General features: G+C 45.0%; 1 protein-coding gene across 4 annotated transcripts in view; it reads left to right on the plus strand.

Annotated features, from left to right (window-relative positions):
• The first annotated feature begins 5827 nt into the window (after nucleotides 1-5827).
• The window catches only part of SNX25 (sorting nexin 25), a 93239-nt gene continuing 79916 nt past the window's right edge, over nucleotides 5828-19150 (plus strand). For 3 of the 4 annotated variants that reach the window (XM_036299882.1, XM_036299883.1, XM_036299884.1), the window contains exon 1: nucleotides 5829-6474. In XM_036299882.1, the coding sequence (XP_036155775.1) occupies nucleotides 6094-6474 (381 nt within the window). In that variant the 5' untranslated portion in view covers nucleotides 5829-6093. Of the gene's footprint in view, nucleotides 6475-19150 lie in introns of all 4 variants that reach the window. The other variant, XR_004966100.1, reaches the window with a different exon arrangement.

Genomic DNA, 19150 nt, shown 5'->3' on the forward strand with positions numbered 1-19150 from the left:
GAGGTGGGAGAGGCTCCCGGCTCGGTCACTGCTGCTGCGCTTGCCAGCCATGAGCCTGGCTTCTGGCTGAGCAGCACTCCCCCTGTGGAAGTGCACTAACCACCAGGGGGCAAGTCCTGCATTGAGCGCCTGCCCCCTGGTGGTCAGTGTGCATCATAGCAACTGGTCATTCCACTGTTTGGTCAATTTGCATATTAGGGTTTTATTATATAGGATTGTAGCAATTCATTCACTGCAATTCAGACTCCACTGCTAATTCTACTTCCACCACATCTGTAGTTACTGCCTCCACTGAAGTCTTGAACCCCTCAAAGTCATCCATGCAGGTTGGATTCCACTTCCTCCAAACTCCTGTTAATGATATTTTGACCTCTTCCCAAGAATCACAAATCTTCTTAATGGCATCTAGAATGGTGAATCCTTTCCAGAAGGTGTTTTATTTACTCTGCCCAGATCCATCAGAGGCATCACTATGGCAGCTAAAGCCTTACAAAATATATTTCTTAAATAGTAGGACTTGAAAGTCGAAATTACTCCTTGATCCATGGGCCGCAGAATGGATGTTGTTCTAGCAGGCATGAAAACAACTTTAATCTTATACATCTCCATCAGTTAACTCTTGGGTGAGTAACCAGGTGCATTGTCAATGAGCAGTATTATTTTGAAAGGAACCTTTATTTTTATCTGAACAGTCTCAACAATAGGCTTAAAATAGTCAGTAAATCATATTGTAAACAGATGTGCTGCTCATCCCGGCTTTGTTCCATTTATAGAGCACAGGCAGAGTAGATGAAGCATGATTCTTAATAGCCCTAGGATTGTTGGAGTGGTACATGAGCATTGGCTTCAACTTAGTCTCCAGCTGCATTAGCCCCTAACAAGAGAGTCAGTCTGTCCTTTGAAGCCAGGAATTGCGTCCTCTCTAGCTCTAAACGTCCTAGATGGCGTCTTTTTCCACCAGAAGGCTATTTGGTCTACATTGAAATCTGTTGTTTAACATAGCCACCTTCATTTGTTATCTAGATCTTCTGGGTAATGTGCTACAGCTTGCTGCTTCCCCTTGCATTTTTATGTTACGGAGACATAAACCCCATGAACCAACCTCTGCTAGCTTTAAGCTTTTCTTCTGTGGCTTCATCACCCTTCTTAGCCTTCAGAGATTTGAAGACAGTTGGGGCCTGGCCATGGATTGGGCTTTGGCATAAGGAAATGTTGGGGCTGGCTTGATTTATCTAGAGCACTCAAACTTTCTCCGTATCAGCAATAAGGCTGTTTTGCTTTCTTACCATTCATGTGTTCACTGGAGTAACTACTTTTAATTTCCGTCAAGGACTTTTCCTTTGCATTCACAACTTGGTTAACTTGGCACAAGGGGCCTCGCTTTTGGCTTGTCTCAGCTTTCGCCTGCCTCCCTCACTAAACTTAATCATTTCTAGCTTTTGATGTAAAGTGAGAGACATGCACCTCCTCCTTTCACTTGAACACTTAGAGGCATCAGATGATGATTAATTAGCCTAATGTAAATATTGTTATGTTTGAGGGAATAGGGAATCCCAAGGGGACAGATACTGGAATGGCCAGTCGGGGGAGCAGTTGGAGCACATTTATTGATTAAGTTCGTCATCTTTTTTAAAAATATATATATTTTATTGATTTTTTACAGAAAGGAAGGGAGAGGGAGAGAGAGTTAGAAACATTGATGAGAGAGAAACATCAATCAGCTGCCTCCTGCACACTACACTCCCCACTGGGGATGTGCCCGCAACCAAGGTACATGCCCTTGACCAGAATCGAACCTGGGACCCTTGAGTCCGCAGGCCGATGCTCTATCCACTGAGCCAAACCGGTTAGGGCTAAGTTCGTCATCTTATATGGGTGTGGTTCGTGACAGCTCCAAACATTACAATAGTAACATCAAACGTCACAGAACACCATAAAAATATAGTAATAATGAAAAAGTTTGAAATATTGCAGGAATTACCAAGATATCACACATAGTGAGCACATGCTGTTGCAAAATGGCACTGATAGACATGTTTGACGCTGGATTGCCACAAATCTTCAATTTGTAAAAAATGCAATGTTTGTGAAGTACAGTAAAGCAAAGTGCAATAAAATGAGGTATGGCTGTACTAATATGGAGCCTCGCTTAGCATGATGATATAGAGGGTGTCCCAAAAAAATGTATACACACTTAACAGCAGATAGCTCAATTGATGTTTCTTTTCCAATTTAACCCTTAGAATTAATAATTATTCAAAGTGTGTATACATTTTGGGGGGACAACCTGTACATGTGTTCTAAAATTTTGTTCAGAGTTTCATCTTCCTCTTAGAAATGCTGCAGCACGTTTCCTTTAAGCTTTGGTCATTTATTACTTGTTTTTAAAGTACTTTATGATTTATTTTTGAAGTTTGTCACACATATTTTTGTAAACCAAATTCTGCTTGAAAGTTATGAGAGAGAGAGAGAGAGAGAGAGAGAGAGAGAGAGAGAGAGAGAGAGAAGTTAACTGATCTGTTAGGGTCTTACAGTGAATCAGTAGAAGAAAGTAGAATATCTAGGCTCATGTTAACATCTTTATTCAGTTTTCCCCAAAGTGGTCAAGGGAAAATACTGTGGTCTTTTCTCTAATCCTAATCACTTCCAAGGTGGCCAGAGGGTTTAAGGAGAAATATACTCATGAAGGGGAAGATGTATCACATTTTGACAGATATCAGGTATTGTTTACCTATTTACACTGCCTATTATTTTAAATGTCATTTTTCCCCATTTAATTTGTCCTCATAATGTCCCAATGAGTTAAGGCAGATGTCTTTCCCATCTTAAGAGAATGATGAAGATAGCCTATGGAACATTCAATTATTGCCTATCAAAATGTGCTATCTTTAAGGAATACAAATAAGGCCTCTCTACTCAGTTTGCTTTTTAAGCCTTAGACCTGGAAGGACTCAACACCAACTTCTAGGAAGGACACCAGGATTCTAATTTAATGCCTGACCTCTGGCCTCATCTCCCTCCATACCTCCTGACCCTAGTCAGTCCCCGGTACTCCTTATCTTACCTGACTTCTGTGTTCCTCCAACATTGCACAGGGTAGAGGCCCAGTATTATTTGTTAGGAAATGTTTGAAGTGTCAGTGCTGGCTTAGCAGCAGAACGGCATATGCTTTAAGGAAGTTTTCTGACCATGAGTGTACATTTCTCCAGATCTGCGTTATTTTGGGGAGCAATATACTGGTGTGTTGGAAAGACCGTGGTCTTAAGAGTTCCAGACCAGGACCCTTAATAAAAGTCAGGCCAGTTTCTCCTTTACTGATTCAAGTTATAATCACTTAGAACTTATCAGGAGCCTGGTTAAGATACCAGCTACCCTCACAAAGCAACAAAACTAAATACTTTAAAGTATAAAACGCAGGTCTTAAGCTCATGGATTTAAACCCTGTCTTTCCTCCTTTGTAATATGGGATGAATAAATGACATTTATAAGGAAGTGCCATGACATAGTGGTTAAATGCATAGCTCTAAAACTGACCGTGATATTTATTGGCTCTGTAATGCTGAGCAAGTTATTTTACCTCCTTTGCCTCAGTGTCCTCATGGGTAGATGGTGATGACATTACCAGGGTTGTTGTGAACATAGATGAAGCATGTCTAGTGCTTAGAACAGTATCTGGCACACAGTGAGTACTCAATTAGTTACCATTATTGTCAGCTATGGATGTAAATTGGAGAATGTATATAAAGCCCTTAGCACACAGTCCTTGGCATGTAAATGATAAAAAATGTAGATATGATTGTTGGTAAAAACAAACTACCCATCCTTTCCTTGAAATAATTTGGATTAATGGGTACACTTTGAGGAGAACTAGTGGGATGAATGTTAACTATTTTAGAGGAAAAAGGAATCTTTCAAAGTCTGTTGCACTACTTTATTTATTTAAAGGAGAACAGGAAGGTAGTAACTTCATTTGATGTCATCATCTAGGCATGGCAAAGTCACAGCTGGCATAAGGCAGTCAATATCTTCTTATCTTTAACTTACAAGGTATAAGAAGTGTCACATGAATATTAATATTTAAAACAAAGATTTAAAAAAATGACACATGTAAATACATTTTTATATAGATACTAGAGGCCCGGTGCATGAAAATTCATGCACTGGAGGGGGGTCCCTCAGCCCAGCCTGCCCCCTCTCACAGTCCGGGAGCCCTCAGGGGTGGGAAGCGACCTGGCGATCAGGGGAAGGCAATGCCCCATCACACCTCTGCTGCTGCCACTGCTGGCAGCGCAAGCCTTGGCAGGCCCTGGTTACCTGTGCCTCAGGCTGGTCCCTGGGCGGCTAGGGGGCTGAGGGGACTGGGCACCACCATCTTTGAGGATGGGGCAGTCAATTAGCATATTCCCTCCTTACTAGATAGGATATAAAATAATTCATTTATATGCTGTTTTGTTAGAGCTGTTAGTGATTATTTTTAGCCTCTATGAATCTATGCCATTCCAGGGAAATTTATTATGAAGACATGAATACAAGGGTGGGCTGTGTATATCTATGGACACCAGTATTTCTTTTTTTAAATAATAACCTCTTGGACAATACTTTGTTTTCAAAGAATAAGTATCCACTAAATATTTTAGTTTACACAACAATGTTGTATATTTTTCTCTGTTGCTATGACACAGATGATTCCTTAGAGAAACACAGTAGTATAGTCACAGTATTTAAAAATATTTTTAATGCTTATTTTCCTTAACTGTGCTTACTGGGAAGTAGGCTATAACTCAATTTATTGGAAAACAATAGTGCCTTTAAACTTGAAATTCTTTGTGACTGATAGAAGCAGAGAGTTGTGAGCTTCTGCTTATAAGTGTTTCCCATAACCTTTATTTCTCTCTGCTTCCCTCATCTTTTTCCCTCTCCTGTCCTTTTCTATTCTGGATTTGTTCTCTCCACTCTACCGCCCCCGCCCTTTAATAATCATTAATCTTTTTAGAATTCCTTATTTATTCCTTAAAGGCACACCTGCCGCTTTATTGGTGTTAATAGTCATTACTTGTATTTCTCTAGCGTAGTGGTGTCTTCTCAGCCAGCCTGATCTGTGCATTAGCGCTGGGGCCGTGGTAGAAAGTACGTGCTCTAAAAATCATCTGGACCAAGTTCACTTGCGTGGGCAGTGGCATTTATATTGAGTCGCTGGCAACAAAAATGTAGGGACTTGGAGTCAAAGCGATGAGGGAAGCTGCTACCCGCCTGGCGCCAGGCTCACTTGTTTGGGCCTTTGCACAACTAGGAATTGCAGGCTTCCTTTACTCCACGTTTGTCTGACTCCTTCCCTGAGGCGGCTGATGGGAAAGTGGGGGGGCCGGGGAGGGTTTGTTAGGGTAACCGTGTTAAAGGTGAGGATCAGGAATGGTTGCCTATTTAACCTAAGTAGCAGGTGAAAACGAGGCGGACATTTGGGGGGCTGTGAGCATGCGAGGAGGTTACTTGCCAGGGATGAACGGAGAGCGAGGATTAAGGCGTCACCTGAGCTCCAGAATGACCAGTGCCTCTGGCACCTGCAGCAAAAATGTCCATCCCCAGACGGTGTGTGTGTGTGGGGGGGGGGGGGGGGGGGGAAAGGGGAGGCCAGGACCCGGCGGCTTTCGAAGCCTTGGTCGCGCCCCCTCCCCGGCGAGGCGGGGGCGGGCCAGACCCCTCCCCGTGCCCGGAAGGCGGGCACCTCGCGCTGTCACTCAGCGGGCCCTCCGCCCCCCGCCCTCCGCCGGCTCCACTCCCGGGCCGCCCCCGCCCCGCCCCGCCCCGCCTCGGGCTGCGCCCGCTGAAGTCACAACACCGCCGGCTACCTGGGCGCGCCCGGGGCACTGCGGACCGGCGCCGGGGCGGCGCGGAGGGCCCGGAGGAGCTCGGCGGGGTCCGCGGGAGCCGCGCCCTCGGAGGGCGGCCGCGAGGGTATGAGCGCCGCCCGCCTCTGCCTCCGGAGCTGCGGCGGCGGCCGGGGCAGGAGCGGCCGCGCAGAGGCCACGGGCCGGGGCCGCGCCGGGGGACCGCGGGGCGGGAGATGAGCCTGCCCCCCGCGGCCCAGGCGGCAGCATGCACCCCGAGGCCACCGACAGCAGCGGCGCCGGCCCCGGCCCCGGCCCCAGCCCCGCGGCGGCCGTGGGCGCTCCGGGCGAGCGGCGGCCGGAGCCCCGGGAGGACGCGGCGGCCCCGAGGGGCCCCGGCGGCGGGAGCTGGCGGGTGGCGGTGGCCGTGGCCGTCCTCGCCGCCGCGTCCCTCTCCTACCTGGGGCCCGGGGCGGCCGGAGGCGCGGGGCCGGGCGCCGTCCTGCTCCGGCTCAGCCTGTACCTGATCGGCGCCGCGGCCGCCTTCCTGCTGGGGACCCTGCTCTCCCTCGTCTGCTGGAGCCGGCGAGCCCCGCCGCCCGACTTCGCCGCCGCCTGGAGACGGCTGGCCGCCCGCCGCCGGCCGGGGGTGAGTAGCGGCCTCCCCCGCCCCGCGCGCCCGCCCCGGCCCGGCCCTCCCGCTTCCGGTGCCCGCCGCCCGCTCCCGGAGCCGCGGGGGTCGCGGAGGGCCCGTCCGCCCCGGCCCGGCGGTGGAAGCGAGCGGCCCCTCGGCCCCCGGGGCGGGCTCGGGCTCAGGCCGCCGAGACGCACGGTATCCCGGGCCGGAGCCGGTCCGATGCTGCTCTGCGCCCGGCGCGCGTTCTCGGCGCCTCTGCTGCCGGTTCTCCGCGGAGGGCACTTCGGGACCTTCTTCCGGAGACGCTCGCGCGGCCTCTCGCACCCAAGCCCGGGGCGCCTCTCACCGCGACCTGCTGCGCCCACCGTGCTGAGAAGTCACGCAGCGTTGGGAAGGGGGTGCCCGGACCCCGTCGTGTGCCACGAGGGGAGGCTGTGGTCCGAGAGGCAGGGCGCGTAGGGCGGTGCGTAGGGAAGATGGGAAAGAACATGTTTCAATGAGCTTTTCTCTTCCTGCGCGCCAAACCCCTGCTCTCCCTGCCTCGCGGCTTCCGGCTCGCACCCCGACCTGAAAGGGCTGCTCCCCAGCCGGACGCTCACAGCCCCTGGACGGGTTGTCCGAGCACGTGGGGCAGCGGCCCGGCTCCGGGAGGATATTTGTTGGAGGGACCGCTACCCCCGGGCTTGGTATTTGCTTGTGGTTTGACCTGCTCGCTCCTCTAAAAATCACAACAGCTCTTCCCCGGAACGGCCTTCCTGGGCCCCAGGGCAGCGCGGAGATCCGGGTGGCAGGGGAGGCGGCAGGCGGGCTCACGCTGTCATTGATCAGCCATTCAGTATGCTAAGGGCGAGGAACTTCTGCAGGAGTCTAAAAGAGTAGTAATAGCAGTTTTTCTTAAAAACCTTCATGTAGCTGTGTTCCCCTCCCCCTCCCCCCCCCAGTCTCCTTTAGCAAGAGTTGGTGAGCAGGTGTATTTTTTCTCTTTCTTTTCTCCACACTGATTAAAAAAAATAAGGACCCCAAGATTTTACTAGTTGGCTTGTTGATCACTGACAAATGACACCGCGATTCTTGAGCGTATTGTAAGAAGTTATTATTCAGTATGCTTTTATTGAGCATTTTGTACAAGCCAGGTATTACTCTGGTAGCTGGGGTTGAGTCAACAAGACACAGGAATGCCCAGCTCTCTAGAGATTGTATTCTTACGGGGACCAGACAATAAGCAAACACGGGAGACACTTTTGGGTAGTGATAAATGCTGTGGAAAAGGGGTTGAGAATTAAGTGGTTCAGAGTGCTCAGTAAGCGGGGACAGAAAGTTTTGAAGGTGGGGTCAGGGTCAGAGTCTTAGTACTGCAGTCTGCCTCTGGGGGCCTGGAAGCCTCACGCTGTGGGTTACCACCCCGTCACCGGGCACATTCCCCCAAGCCTTCCAGCTCATCTGCAGCGCTGGGCAGATAAAACTTTGGAAAATCCAGGAAGAGGGTTTAGGAGACGAATTAGAGAGAATAGCACTTTAAAGGTGACATTAAATGAAGCAGCCCATAAAACCTCTCATGTATACCACCTGGAAGTTTCAGGTAATAGAAGAGGTGAAGTATAAACTCAGGAAAATAGATCAGTCTTTCAGGACTTGGATTTTTATAATAGCCTTAAATAAGAAAACAAGTATATTAGGACATTCACTTTATAAGTTATATGCTACTTAGAATTGAAATGCATATCATTCACATACTTTTTTTATAGTACTGATGCCTTTAGCTGTGCTATATTTCTGGTAATATGTGTTTATGGGTTTAAAAAAATGTTCGCTCCTTTATGAATGGGAGATAAGCATGTGGTGTAGTATAAAATATCTGCAGTTCTGTGGGGGTGGGAGCTGGACCACACAGGACCAAATGGTGCCTCTTAAGATACAGTGACTACTTTACTACGGAAAATTAGATTCAGCATGAAGAAGAGAACCCTCATGTATTCTTATACGTTTGGATTAATTGAGTGTCAGCTAGACACATCAGACACTGGGGTCTACCCTTCAATCTGTCCATCTCTCTTCCCTTCGCCTTTTCTTCCTCGTTTTTTTCTTACTGACTTCCTTCTATAGAGAAAAAAAATGCAGACATGGTTAAAAGTAGCCAGCTAGAGAAGCCTAACCTAAAGGGAAAAGGTGTTTTCGTGTCTAGGAGTGTTCAAATGCCTCTCCATGCTTCACAGTGTAGTTATTGGCTGAAAACTCCATGTGGTTAGGACCATGGGTAACACTTTTTGTTATCCCTTGCACCCAGTAGGAGCTTAAGAAGTGTTTGCAGATGATAATGAGGAAAGTTATGTCTGGTAGTGGTCACTAACATAGGGTTTCCCCCTTCTAATTAGTCTCTTTTGGACATCTCCAATGTGTGAGGATTTTGATTTTACTTGGGTGGGTATCATTTTTTTTTTTAATATATATTTTTTATTTTTCAATTACAGTTTACACACAATATTGTATGTTTCGGGTGTATAACCCAGTGATTGGACATTATATAACTTACTAGACCACCGTGATAAATCTGATACCCGCCTGACACCATACATACTTATGATAATATTACTGACTGTATTCCCTACTGTACTTTATGTCTCCATGACTGTTCTGTAATTACCAGTTTGTACTTCTTAATCCCTTCACCTTTTTCACTCATCCTCCCAACACCCGTCCCATCTTTCATCCAGTCCCCTAACCGTCCCCCACTCTGTCAACCACAAGTTCTCTCTCTCTGTACCTATGTCTGTTTCAATTTTGTTTATTTTGTTCTGTAGATTCCACGTATCAGTGAAATCATAGGGTGTTTGTCTTTCGCTGACTAACTTACTTAACTGAGCATAATACACTCTAGGTCCATCCATGTTGTCACAAATGGTAAGATTCATTATTTTTTTATGCCTGAGAAATATTCTAATATATATATATTTTGAGTGGCCGGATTATTATAACCACCTGACATTTATAGGCAAATTAGCCATACACTACATTATATGGGATATGGAAGCCGAAGGCCTGTTCAAACACCTTTGCTGTCTGTAGTTACCAAGATAAAATGTCTCCAATTCGCACAGGAACACAAGGATTGGACAGTCGAGCATTGGAAAAAAGTCATGTGGTCCGATGAATCATGTTTCCAGTTGCATCATGCAGATGGCAGAGTGAGAATTTGGCAGAAACAGCATGAAAGCATGCACCCCACATGCATGAGTACAACTCTTCAAGCTGGTGGGGCAGTGTTATGGTTTGGGGCATGTTTTCCTGGCATGATTTGGGCCCTTTAATTCATGTGGAACAACGTCTGAGTAGCACAACATGCCTAAGTATCGTTGCTGATCAAGTTCATCCTATCATGTTGATGGCGTATCCCAATGGAGATGGCTTCTTCCAACAAGACAATGCGCCATGCCACGGTGCTCGTATTGTGCAGGAGTGCTTTCAAGAACATGAGGGAGACCTTGCCTTGCTTAGGTGGCCCCCACAATCACCAGATCTCAATCCAATTGAGCATTTGTGGGACGAAGTTAAAAGCCATCAGGCAGCTGGTTCCACAACCATCAAATCTCACAGAACTGGACAGTGCTATTCATCAGGCATGGTGTCAGATTCCTCTCATCGCCTTTCAACATCTTGTGGCGTCAGTGCCAAGAAATATCACCGCAGTATTGAAGGCAACAGGTGGCCCAACGAAGTACTGATGGGGTGGTCATAATAATATGGCCACTCACGTTCAAAAGCTGTTAAGTCGCGTTGTTTACCCATATCTTCAGAAAAAAATCACTTCTGTCGTGGTTAACAACCTGCTTTCCTATTTATAATGGTCTGGCCCTCTAGCAACTTCAGTGCGAAATTATAGCTAATTTGCCTACAAACGTCAGGAGGGCACAACAATATGGCCACTCAGTGTATATGTACCACAGCTTTTTTTATCCACTCATCTACTGATGGGCACCTGGGTTGCTTCCATAGCTTGGCTATTGTAAAGAATGCTGCAGTGAACATAGGGGTGCATGTATTCTTTCAAATTAGTGTTTTGGGTTTCTTCAGTTAGATTCCCAGATGTGGGATCTCTGGGTCATAAGGCAGATCCATTGTTAATTTTTCTATAGTGGCTGCACCAATCTGCAGGGTGGGCATCACTATTGACTAAAGTAGTAAAAATAATTTTTATCTCAGGTATTTTCAGGTACTAAGGAAACTTTGGTGTAAGGTCAGGAAGGTTGATGCTCAAGTCTTGACAGTTGATATCTCGGCCTCACTTTAGAAGCACTTGGAGTTGGTTCTAGGCAGCAGACTGAAGCTGTGATAATCGGGGCTGGCCTTCTCCTCATGTGCCAGTTGTTAGTCCAGCTTTGCTGAGCAGGCTGCCATAGTCTAGGGTTGCAGTTTGGCCTTGTGCCAGGCCAGTTAACTCACCTGGACCAAGAGCCTCAGATTCACTAGCCACAGTTACTTGACTCTAGGCAACAGCAAGAGAAATATGGCAAAAGTGAGTGAATAGTTTAGAAAACATTTTCATTACTGGACCAGCATGACAAAGTGTATCTTTATATAATGGGAAAAAGTCACAGGCTAGTGACATGGAAAACTGAAGTCTACTGCCATATAAAGAAAATAGTAATGAAAGACTTTTCAAAGATTAGGCAGGGAAGTTCAAGAAGTTAATCAAGTCTAATTAATGTGCACTTACTGAGTATCTGCTGTATATTTACGAATCTTATTTCATTGGATCATTTTTTGCTTAGTTAGTTGCTGAGTGCCGTGTCAAGGACATAGTAGGTAGGCTCTTAGTAGACAGAGTCTGCCTGAATGAATCGATTATTGTTTGAGATGAGAACAAATTCAAGTATCCCATTGACATGTTTAGATTTGAGATTTCAACCTCAGTTCCTAGAGAATGGTCCTAGCCTTGCCTAGGTGTCACAAGAGCTTGGATAATTGCTTTCTGTAATGCCTGGCAATTTCCTGTGCCAGCCCTCTAGGGCTGAGATTGGGCCTCAAGAGAAGACTGGATGGGAAGGCAGATGTTTGTAGAGACAGTAAAAACATTCACACAGCAATCCATGGCTCCAGTTTGCTTGGGCAGGACTTACAGAATTCCTAAATGAGTTCTTTTACTAATACAAAAGTTCTTTGAGTAAAACAAAGTGAATTTAGTTACTTAAGAGAAAAAGGAAAAGCAATAGGAGTTAGGTGAACTATACCCAGCCTCTTTGTAACTTTCTTTTATTATGCTAATGTGATAAATTAATCCTCAACCCTTTGATGATGGATAATGGCAAAATGCACTTATTGCCCTCAGAATACTTGTTTGCATTTTACCTAGGGGAGTTAAGTCAGGGTGGCTAGTGGGAAAATGTTTTTTGAGGAAGATGGCAGTTTTGAGGACCCCCGTGAAAGATAGGATCTTATCTAACACTTGCTGTGGTGTAGGGGTTGTTTTACTTTAAATTGATACTAGTTATAATTTTATTTTATTTAATTTATTTATTTATCTTTTTTTTTACTAGTTATAATTTTTAAATGTAATTTTTTACATAGGTCATATAATCACATGGTTTAAAAACATTGAAGCATATAGAAGTGTGTACAGTGGAAAAAAAAATCTCTCTTCCATATAGCCAGTATTAATAGGTGCTGTTTACTCTTCAAGATATATATTATCTATAATAATAAAAGTGTAATATGTTAATTAGACTGGATGTCCTTCCAGACGAAGCCAGGGCTGTGAGGGAAGCCTGGGTCTCGGGTGCCAGAGGGAAGCTGGTGCCGGCAGCTGGGGGAAGGAAGACCTAACTTTTGCATGAATTTTGTGCATCGGTCTTCTAGTGCTTATATAAGCAAATGCAAATATGTATTCAAAAAAAGTTCTGGATGTCTATAATCTCTTGACATATAAACAGTGATTATGCACAAAGGAGTAATTGTTTTCTGTATCTTTGTTATGAAGAAACTAGTTCTTAAGGTTAATAAACATAAGATGAAGTTATATATGAATAGTGATATATACAGTGATTACACACAAAGGAAGATATATGATTAAGCCTAGAACATAAAAAAAGCTAATCCAAACCAGCATATGTATCCTCAGAAAGGAAAAAAGTGTGTATCTGAATGAGCAAAACTGTCCGAAGGAAGCAATATGTACTTTCATAATTTGTACAAAAATAAAATAAGTCAAGCAAACTGTTTTAGAGATGCAGTACATGTACCCTTTGGGATGTGAGTTGCCAGTGAGGGTATGAGATGACTCACAGGAGCTCCGATGGGAAGGGTAGTCTTGGCCAGGTCCTGAAAGTCCTCAGCCGAGGGATTAGCATTGGAGTTTAGCCTGTAGGTATGGCAGCTATTGACATTTTCTAAGCACCAGAGTGATAGCATCAGGCTGGGCGTTGGAAATGTTAAACAGAAACATAATTGGGATGGACTTGGAAGAGAAATACAGTGCAGTTGTAATATAGAAAGTGAGAGTTAATGAAGCTGTGTGGATGGAACAAAAGACAGTAAATCCAAGAGTGAGAGAGCGTTTTCCTTGATATTAATTATCACTAGTTATCATTATAGATAGGCTTAAGAACCTCTCAGGTGTCTTAACATCGTCTTTAAACAATAAATTCAGCCCCAAATGGACGGGTCCTACTGTTCATTCACAGTGAAGATGGAAGTCTCCACACGTGAACGTTCTATCTGGAGCTTTTATTTCTAGCACTTTCGAGTCTTAGGCTACTTTTGTTTTGGGTGCATGCTGTGATGCCACCCCAGTAATTGAATGTTGCCTTCTTAAAAATATCCTAGGTTTCATTTCCCAACCTGATCATTTGTGGGGGTAGGTGCCCTAGATTCCTTAAAATGTGTGAGTCCCTGTAGGCAGAATGTCGCACATTGTACTGAATGGGTGACTCAGCAGGTTTGGTGCTGAGGGCTCAGGCTTTAGAAAATGAAATGTCTGTGGAAGGCTGTCAGTATTAAAATTATGGCACGCAAAGTTGCTGGTTTTGTGTGTGTGTGTGTGTGTGTGTGTGTGTGTGTGTGTGTGTGTGTTTATCCTTTTAAATTGCAGCTTTGCTTTTGAAAGGAAAACATATTGCAAACTTGGAACTTCATGTTTTTACCCGTCACTGTTAGGTCCCTTTCCAAACTAGGGTTAGTTGGTTGGGTGATGATGAGGGATGGCCCCTGGGGGTGGGGAGGGGGGGGGTCTCTTCCTGGATGCCCGGAGGGCCAGCGCCTGGGTCCAGTTACTCATTTCCACATCTTGCTAGTCCTGGGGTGTGTGCTTATATAGATTCTCCAAGCACAGCGGCGCTTTCCAGAAAGCCTAGATTTGACTACATTGTGGTGGGCTTGTCAGCTCAGGTGCTGCTTTGGGAGGATGTAGGTAGGAGCGTGAGGTGTGTCCGCCCTGTCCCTGCGGCTGGCCAGTGCTTGTCAGTTCCTCTGGGCACTGGTCAGTCCGGCTACAGTTGTCAGCTCTCCTGGGGTTTCCATGTCTGAATAGCACAAGCGGGATGTAAAGAGCAATGGACAGGGTGACTCCAAGTAAAATGCTCTGAGGTCAAGGGAAATGGAATGAACTGCGCATTTTTAGGATAAGACATTAGGATCTACTTAATGAACTTTCAAATTGAGTGTAGAATACACCTCTTGGAAAATTAGAAAAATTTTCACAAGTACTCATTTGTAAATTCAAACCTTAATTTCTTTTTTAAAAAAATTTCTGATTTTAGAGAGAGAGAAAGAGAAAGGAAGAACGAGAGATAGAGAAACATCATTTTGTTGGTCCACTTATATATGCATTCATTGGTTGCTTCTTGTCTGTCCCCTGATTGGAGATGGAACCCCCAACCTTGGTAAATTGTGACAACCCTCTAACCCAGTGATGGCGAACCTATGACATGCGTATCAAAGGTGACACGCGAACTCATTTTTTTGTTTGATTTTTCTTTGTTAAATGGCATTTAAATAAATATCAAAAATATAAATCTTTGTTTTACTATGGTTGCAAATATCAAAAAAATTTCTATATGTGACACGTCACCAGAGTTAAGTTCGGGTTTTTCAAAATGCTGACACGCCGAGCTCAAAAGGTTCGCCATCACTGCTCTAACCAAATGGGCTTCAAACCTGAATTTCTGAAGTTCTCTGCCACCTGCACGAGTGAGTTTGCGTTCATCACAGTAACTAAAATTTTGTAGGTGTTTGCTCATCTGCTCATGCAGGACCTCATTGATGCTTTTCCTAACTCCACCCACCCCACCTCCATTTCCGAGTCCACAAGCAGTGTCTCATGCATTTGTGAATAAGCTCACTTAAGCTCTTCCATTTCTGGTGCCTGCAAACCCTTTACAGAGTCTTCTCTGCTGAAACCAGAGCCCATGTGTGCAGAAGTCCATTTATTGTCGGGCTCCTGTTGTCTCGGTCCCCTGAAGCTGGGTGTCCAGGAGGGCTTAGTCCTTTTGCTCTTTTCCTGAGCCAGAGTCACGGCCTGTGCTTTACAGCAGCTGCGAGTGTAGTCCTGTTTCTCTTATTTGGCAAGAGCATGCTTTACAATATACTATATTTTTACCTTGTTATAGAAGCTACAGGGCTATGCCTTTGTTTGCATCTCTGGTAACACAGCCCCTTACCCCTGTGTTCGTGGTTCCTCTCCACCTGCCTTAGAGCAGCCCCTAAGGGCCTAGGGCAGTGGTTCTCAACCTCCTGGCCCTTTATATACAGCTCCTCATGTTGTGACCCAACCATAAAATTATTTTCGTTGCTACTTCATAACTGTGATGTTGCTGCTGTGATGAATCGTCATGTAAATATCTGATATGCAGGATGGTCTTAGGCGACCCCTGTGAAAGGGTCGTTCGACCGCCAAAGGGGTCGCGACCCACAGGTTGAGAACCGCTGGCCTAGGGCTTTCTCTCCTTGCTCCATGCTTGAGTCTCTTCTTCTTGCGCAAGTCAGCTCAGGCACACAGCACCTGGGGCTGCGTGCAGGCCCTGCCAAGTAAGACATGAAATTAACATCTCAAATGATCTAGAAATGTCAATGTGTTATTCCTGAGGCAGATAATTTATTTTCTTTCGGTTTTTCCCCAATTCCCCCCCCCCCCCCCCCCCCCCCCGTTTCACTAAACCTTTCTGAGGTTTTGACCCCTAGATAAGCTCAGGAAGTTGCTTTGTTTTCTAGATTTGATTTTAGGTCATTCTTGAAATCTCTCTTTTTTTATGTCACTCTTGGCAGTCTCATCTTTGAGCCTCCTATAATAACCATCTCTACACTGAGGATTAGAGTTTATTCCTCAGGCGCAGATCTCATTTATTCAACGACTTAACTTGACATTTCCACTTGGCACTCACAGTGGTGCCTGAAATTCAACAAATCCAAGTGTCCCCATCCCTCTCCCATTGTTTCCTATGTCAATGACTAGCACCTCTGAAAGTCAAGTCCCACTGCCAGAAGCCTGAGTCCTTCTTGACATCTTCTCCTCACTCCTCACACGCATTCCACCATCAAGTCCTGTCTTTTCCCCGCAACGTTTTGGTGTATGGGATGACGCTCCAGCCAGCTGAGCCACCCAGCCAGGGCTCATCTACTCCTTTCTAGCTCTTGTGCTTGGTCCCAGGTACCATCATGTCCCACCTGGAAGACTGCAATAGCCTCTCAACTGGTCTTCCTGCCTCCCTATTGGCTCCTCCTTCAGTTCATTTAAAAAAAAAACACGGCAAACCCAATCAAATCCCTCTTCAGCAACATGTTTTATTAAACCCATCAGTAGCTTCCTGTTCTTCCTAGCTCTTCAGCCTAATCTCCTGTCCTACTAGCTTCACCCTCAGTCCTCAAAGCGCCAAGCTCCCTCTGTCGATGACTTCTTTGCCTGTTGCTTCCTCTGCCTGGGGAAACCCGCTGCCCCCTTACCTAGTGACTTTCTCTCACTCAGACTTGGGGCATCACCTTGCAGAGAAGCTTTCCCTATCTCCCAATGGAATATATTCTCATAGCACCATATAGCTTTCCTCATTGTACTGACCACAATCGTAACTTTATACCCACTTGGACGATTCTCTTTCTTTTTCATTAGCCCTTGAGCTCCATGAAGGCAGAAACTCCCCTTGGTATCTTTAACATTTAGCATGATTTAGTAGGTAAGCAATAAATATTTTGTGAGGGATTTAATAGGGCATACACATCAAGAGAATGGTTTTGGAGTCAGTTGTCTGAATTTGAATCCTGGCTCTGCCCTAATAACTCAGTGACTGTGGGTAACTTGCTGAAGATTTCTCAGTCTCCTTATCTGAAAAACGGTGATAGTAAATATCTTCAGGGGTTGTTTGGAGCAATGTCATAGTATTTAAAAATGCAAATGCTTAGTATTTATAGAAGTGCTTTGAATATAGAAAGTGTTAAATGGTAGATTTTACAATATTACTTTAAAACTTTTTATTATAAAATAAAAAAATAAATGTATAATTGGATGAGTGATTATAAAGAGACTACCCTTGTAACTTTCCCAAACCCTAATGTCAGCCCCTCCTGTTCTACCTAAGTAACTCACCTTGACTTTATAGTAATCATTTCCATGCATGTTATTATAATTTTATCACTCAAATGTGCATCTGTGGACATTATAGTTTATTCTCATTCATTAAAAAAATGTTTCTCCTCTGTTCTTTTTTTTCTTTACAATTTATCTGTTGAAGAACCTGGAGCATTTGTCCCATAGCATGACCTATAGGCTGGATTTTGCTGATTGCATTTGAATAATACAGTTCAGCACGATCCTCTCTCCTTTGTATGTCCAACAGATTGGCAGTGGGATCCAGAGACTTGATCAACTTGTGTTTGATCCCTTTGGCAGGACTAGGCTGGTGGTGATGTGACCTTTCATTGGGAAGCACATACTGATTGTCTTTGTTATATGAGTGGCTGTTGATGCTCAATACCTAAATCTATTATTTGTTGGGGTGACAAAATGATGTTTTAACTGTCATTTATTTTTCATTTATTTTGTATACGAGAGGCCCAGTGCACAAAAGTTGTGCATGGGGGGTGGGGGAGGGAGTGCCCTTCAGTCTGGATTGCGAGAGGGTGTAGGCCAGGCTGAGAAACCCCACCAGTGCACGGTCAGGGCCAGGGAGGGATTCAGGAGGTTGGCCAGCCAGGAGGGACCGAGGGAGGGCTCCAGGGCATGTCCGGCCCATCTTGCTCAGTCCCGATAGGTCAGACCCCAGCAGCAAGCTAACCTACCGGTTGGAGCATCTGCCCCCTGGTGGTTAGTGCATGTCATAGCAAGCGGTTGAGCAACCTTAGCATATCATTAGCATATTACGCTTTGATTGGTTGAATGGCCAACCAGACGACTGGACACTTAGTATATTAGGCTTTTATTATATAGGGTACTTGTTTAAAAGAGATACATTTACCTCATATACTCTTTGGTTACACAGTGGTCCGGTTCATATAAAAACAGAATAAATGCTAGATTCTTTCTCATTATCAGTGTCCAAGATAATGAGTTGGTTTCCCATCGTCCTCTGAAAGTGACGAATTCGTTATATGTTTTTTAAAAATATATTTTATTGATTTTTTACAGAGAGGAAGGGAGAGAGATAGTCAGAAACATCAATGAGAGAGAAACATCGATCAGCTGCCTCCTGCACACCCCCCACAGGGGATGTGCCCGCAACCAAGGTACATGCCCTTGACCAGAATCGAACCTGGGACCTTTCAGTCCGCAGGCCGACGCTCTATCCACTGAGCCAAACCGGTTAGGGCTCGTTGTATGTTTTTAAATATATGAGCGCATGGATTTGAACATAATTGATAGGTTTCAATCAGCTGTAATTATTATCTTTTGAAGCTTATATAAGTCCATCTTTGGCCAGTGGGAGCCCTTTCAAGTTGGCTCCTGAGTCTTTTTGATATGACCCTTCTAGTCTTTGAGAATTTTCTTGTATCTGGTATAACAAGATATTTCAGGTTCATTTTGTGTATTCATAATTCTGCTCACACCTGGAATTAGCAATTTCTCTAAAAAGAGCCCTGATTTCTTTTTATGGGAAATGGTGTTTCACGAACTCATTCTGCCTTAGCTCTGAGCAGCATAGCCACACCCAGACCCAGCTGTTCCATGAGCAAGATGTTTTGTAGGGTGAATGATTTTCCTGGTTTTTTTAGAATTGTCTTGGTTTTAGCACTGAAAGTCCTGTGCCCCAAGGAAGAAAAAGAACTCATTCTAGATGTTAGGGAGGCCGTTGTTCTGGGTTTGGTCATTGTTTCTTGGCCTTCTCTATGGAGACATATGGGGGGAAGTCAGTCTTTTACAGATAACAGTCACCCAGTAGTTAAATTTTTATACTATATTCTTTACTTTTATTTTTTTTATTGATTTCAGAGAGGAAGGAGAGGGAGAGAGAGATAGAAACATCAGTGATGAGAGAGAATCATTGATTGGCTGCCTCCGGGATTGAGCCTGCAACCCAGGCATGCGCCCCAACCAGGAATTGAACTGTATGATCTCCTGGTTCATAAGTCGACACTCAACCACTGAGCCACACCAGAGGGCTGTACTATGTCTTCTTAAAGGCAGGTAACACTTATTTTTAATAGTGCTTTGTAATCAGCTTCGGCATTTGCTTGTCAAAGCCTATTTTGGCATTGTTACTGGGTTCAGAGAAAT

Source organism: Myotis myotis, unplaced genomic scaffold (genome assembly GCF_014108235.1).
Source record: "Myotis myotis isolate mMyoMyo1 unplaced genomic scaffold, mMyoMyo1.p scaffold_m19_p_3, whole genome shotgun sequence".
Lineage (NCBI taxonomy): Eukaryota > Metazoa > Chordata > Mammalia > Chiroptera > Vespertilionidae > Myotis > Myotis myotis.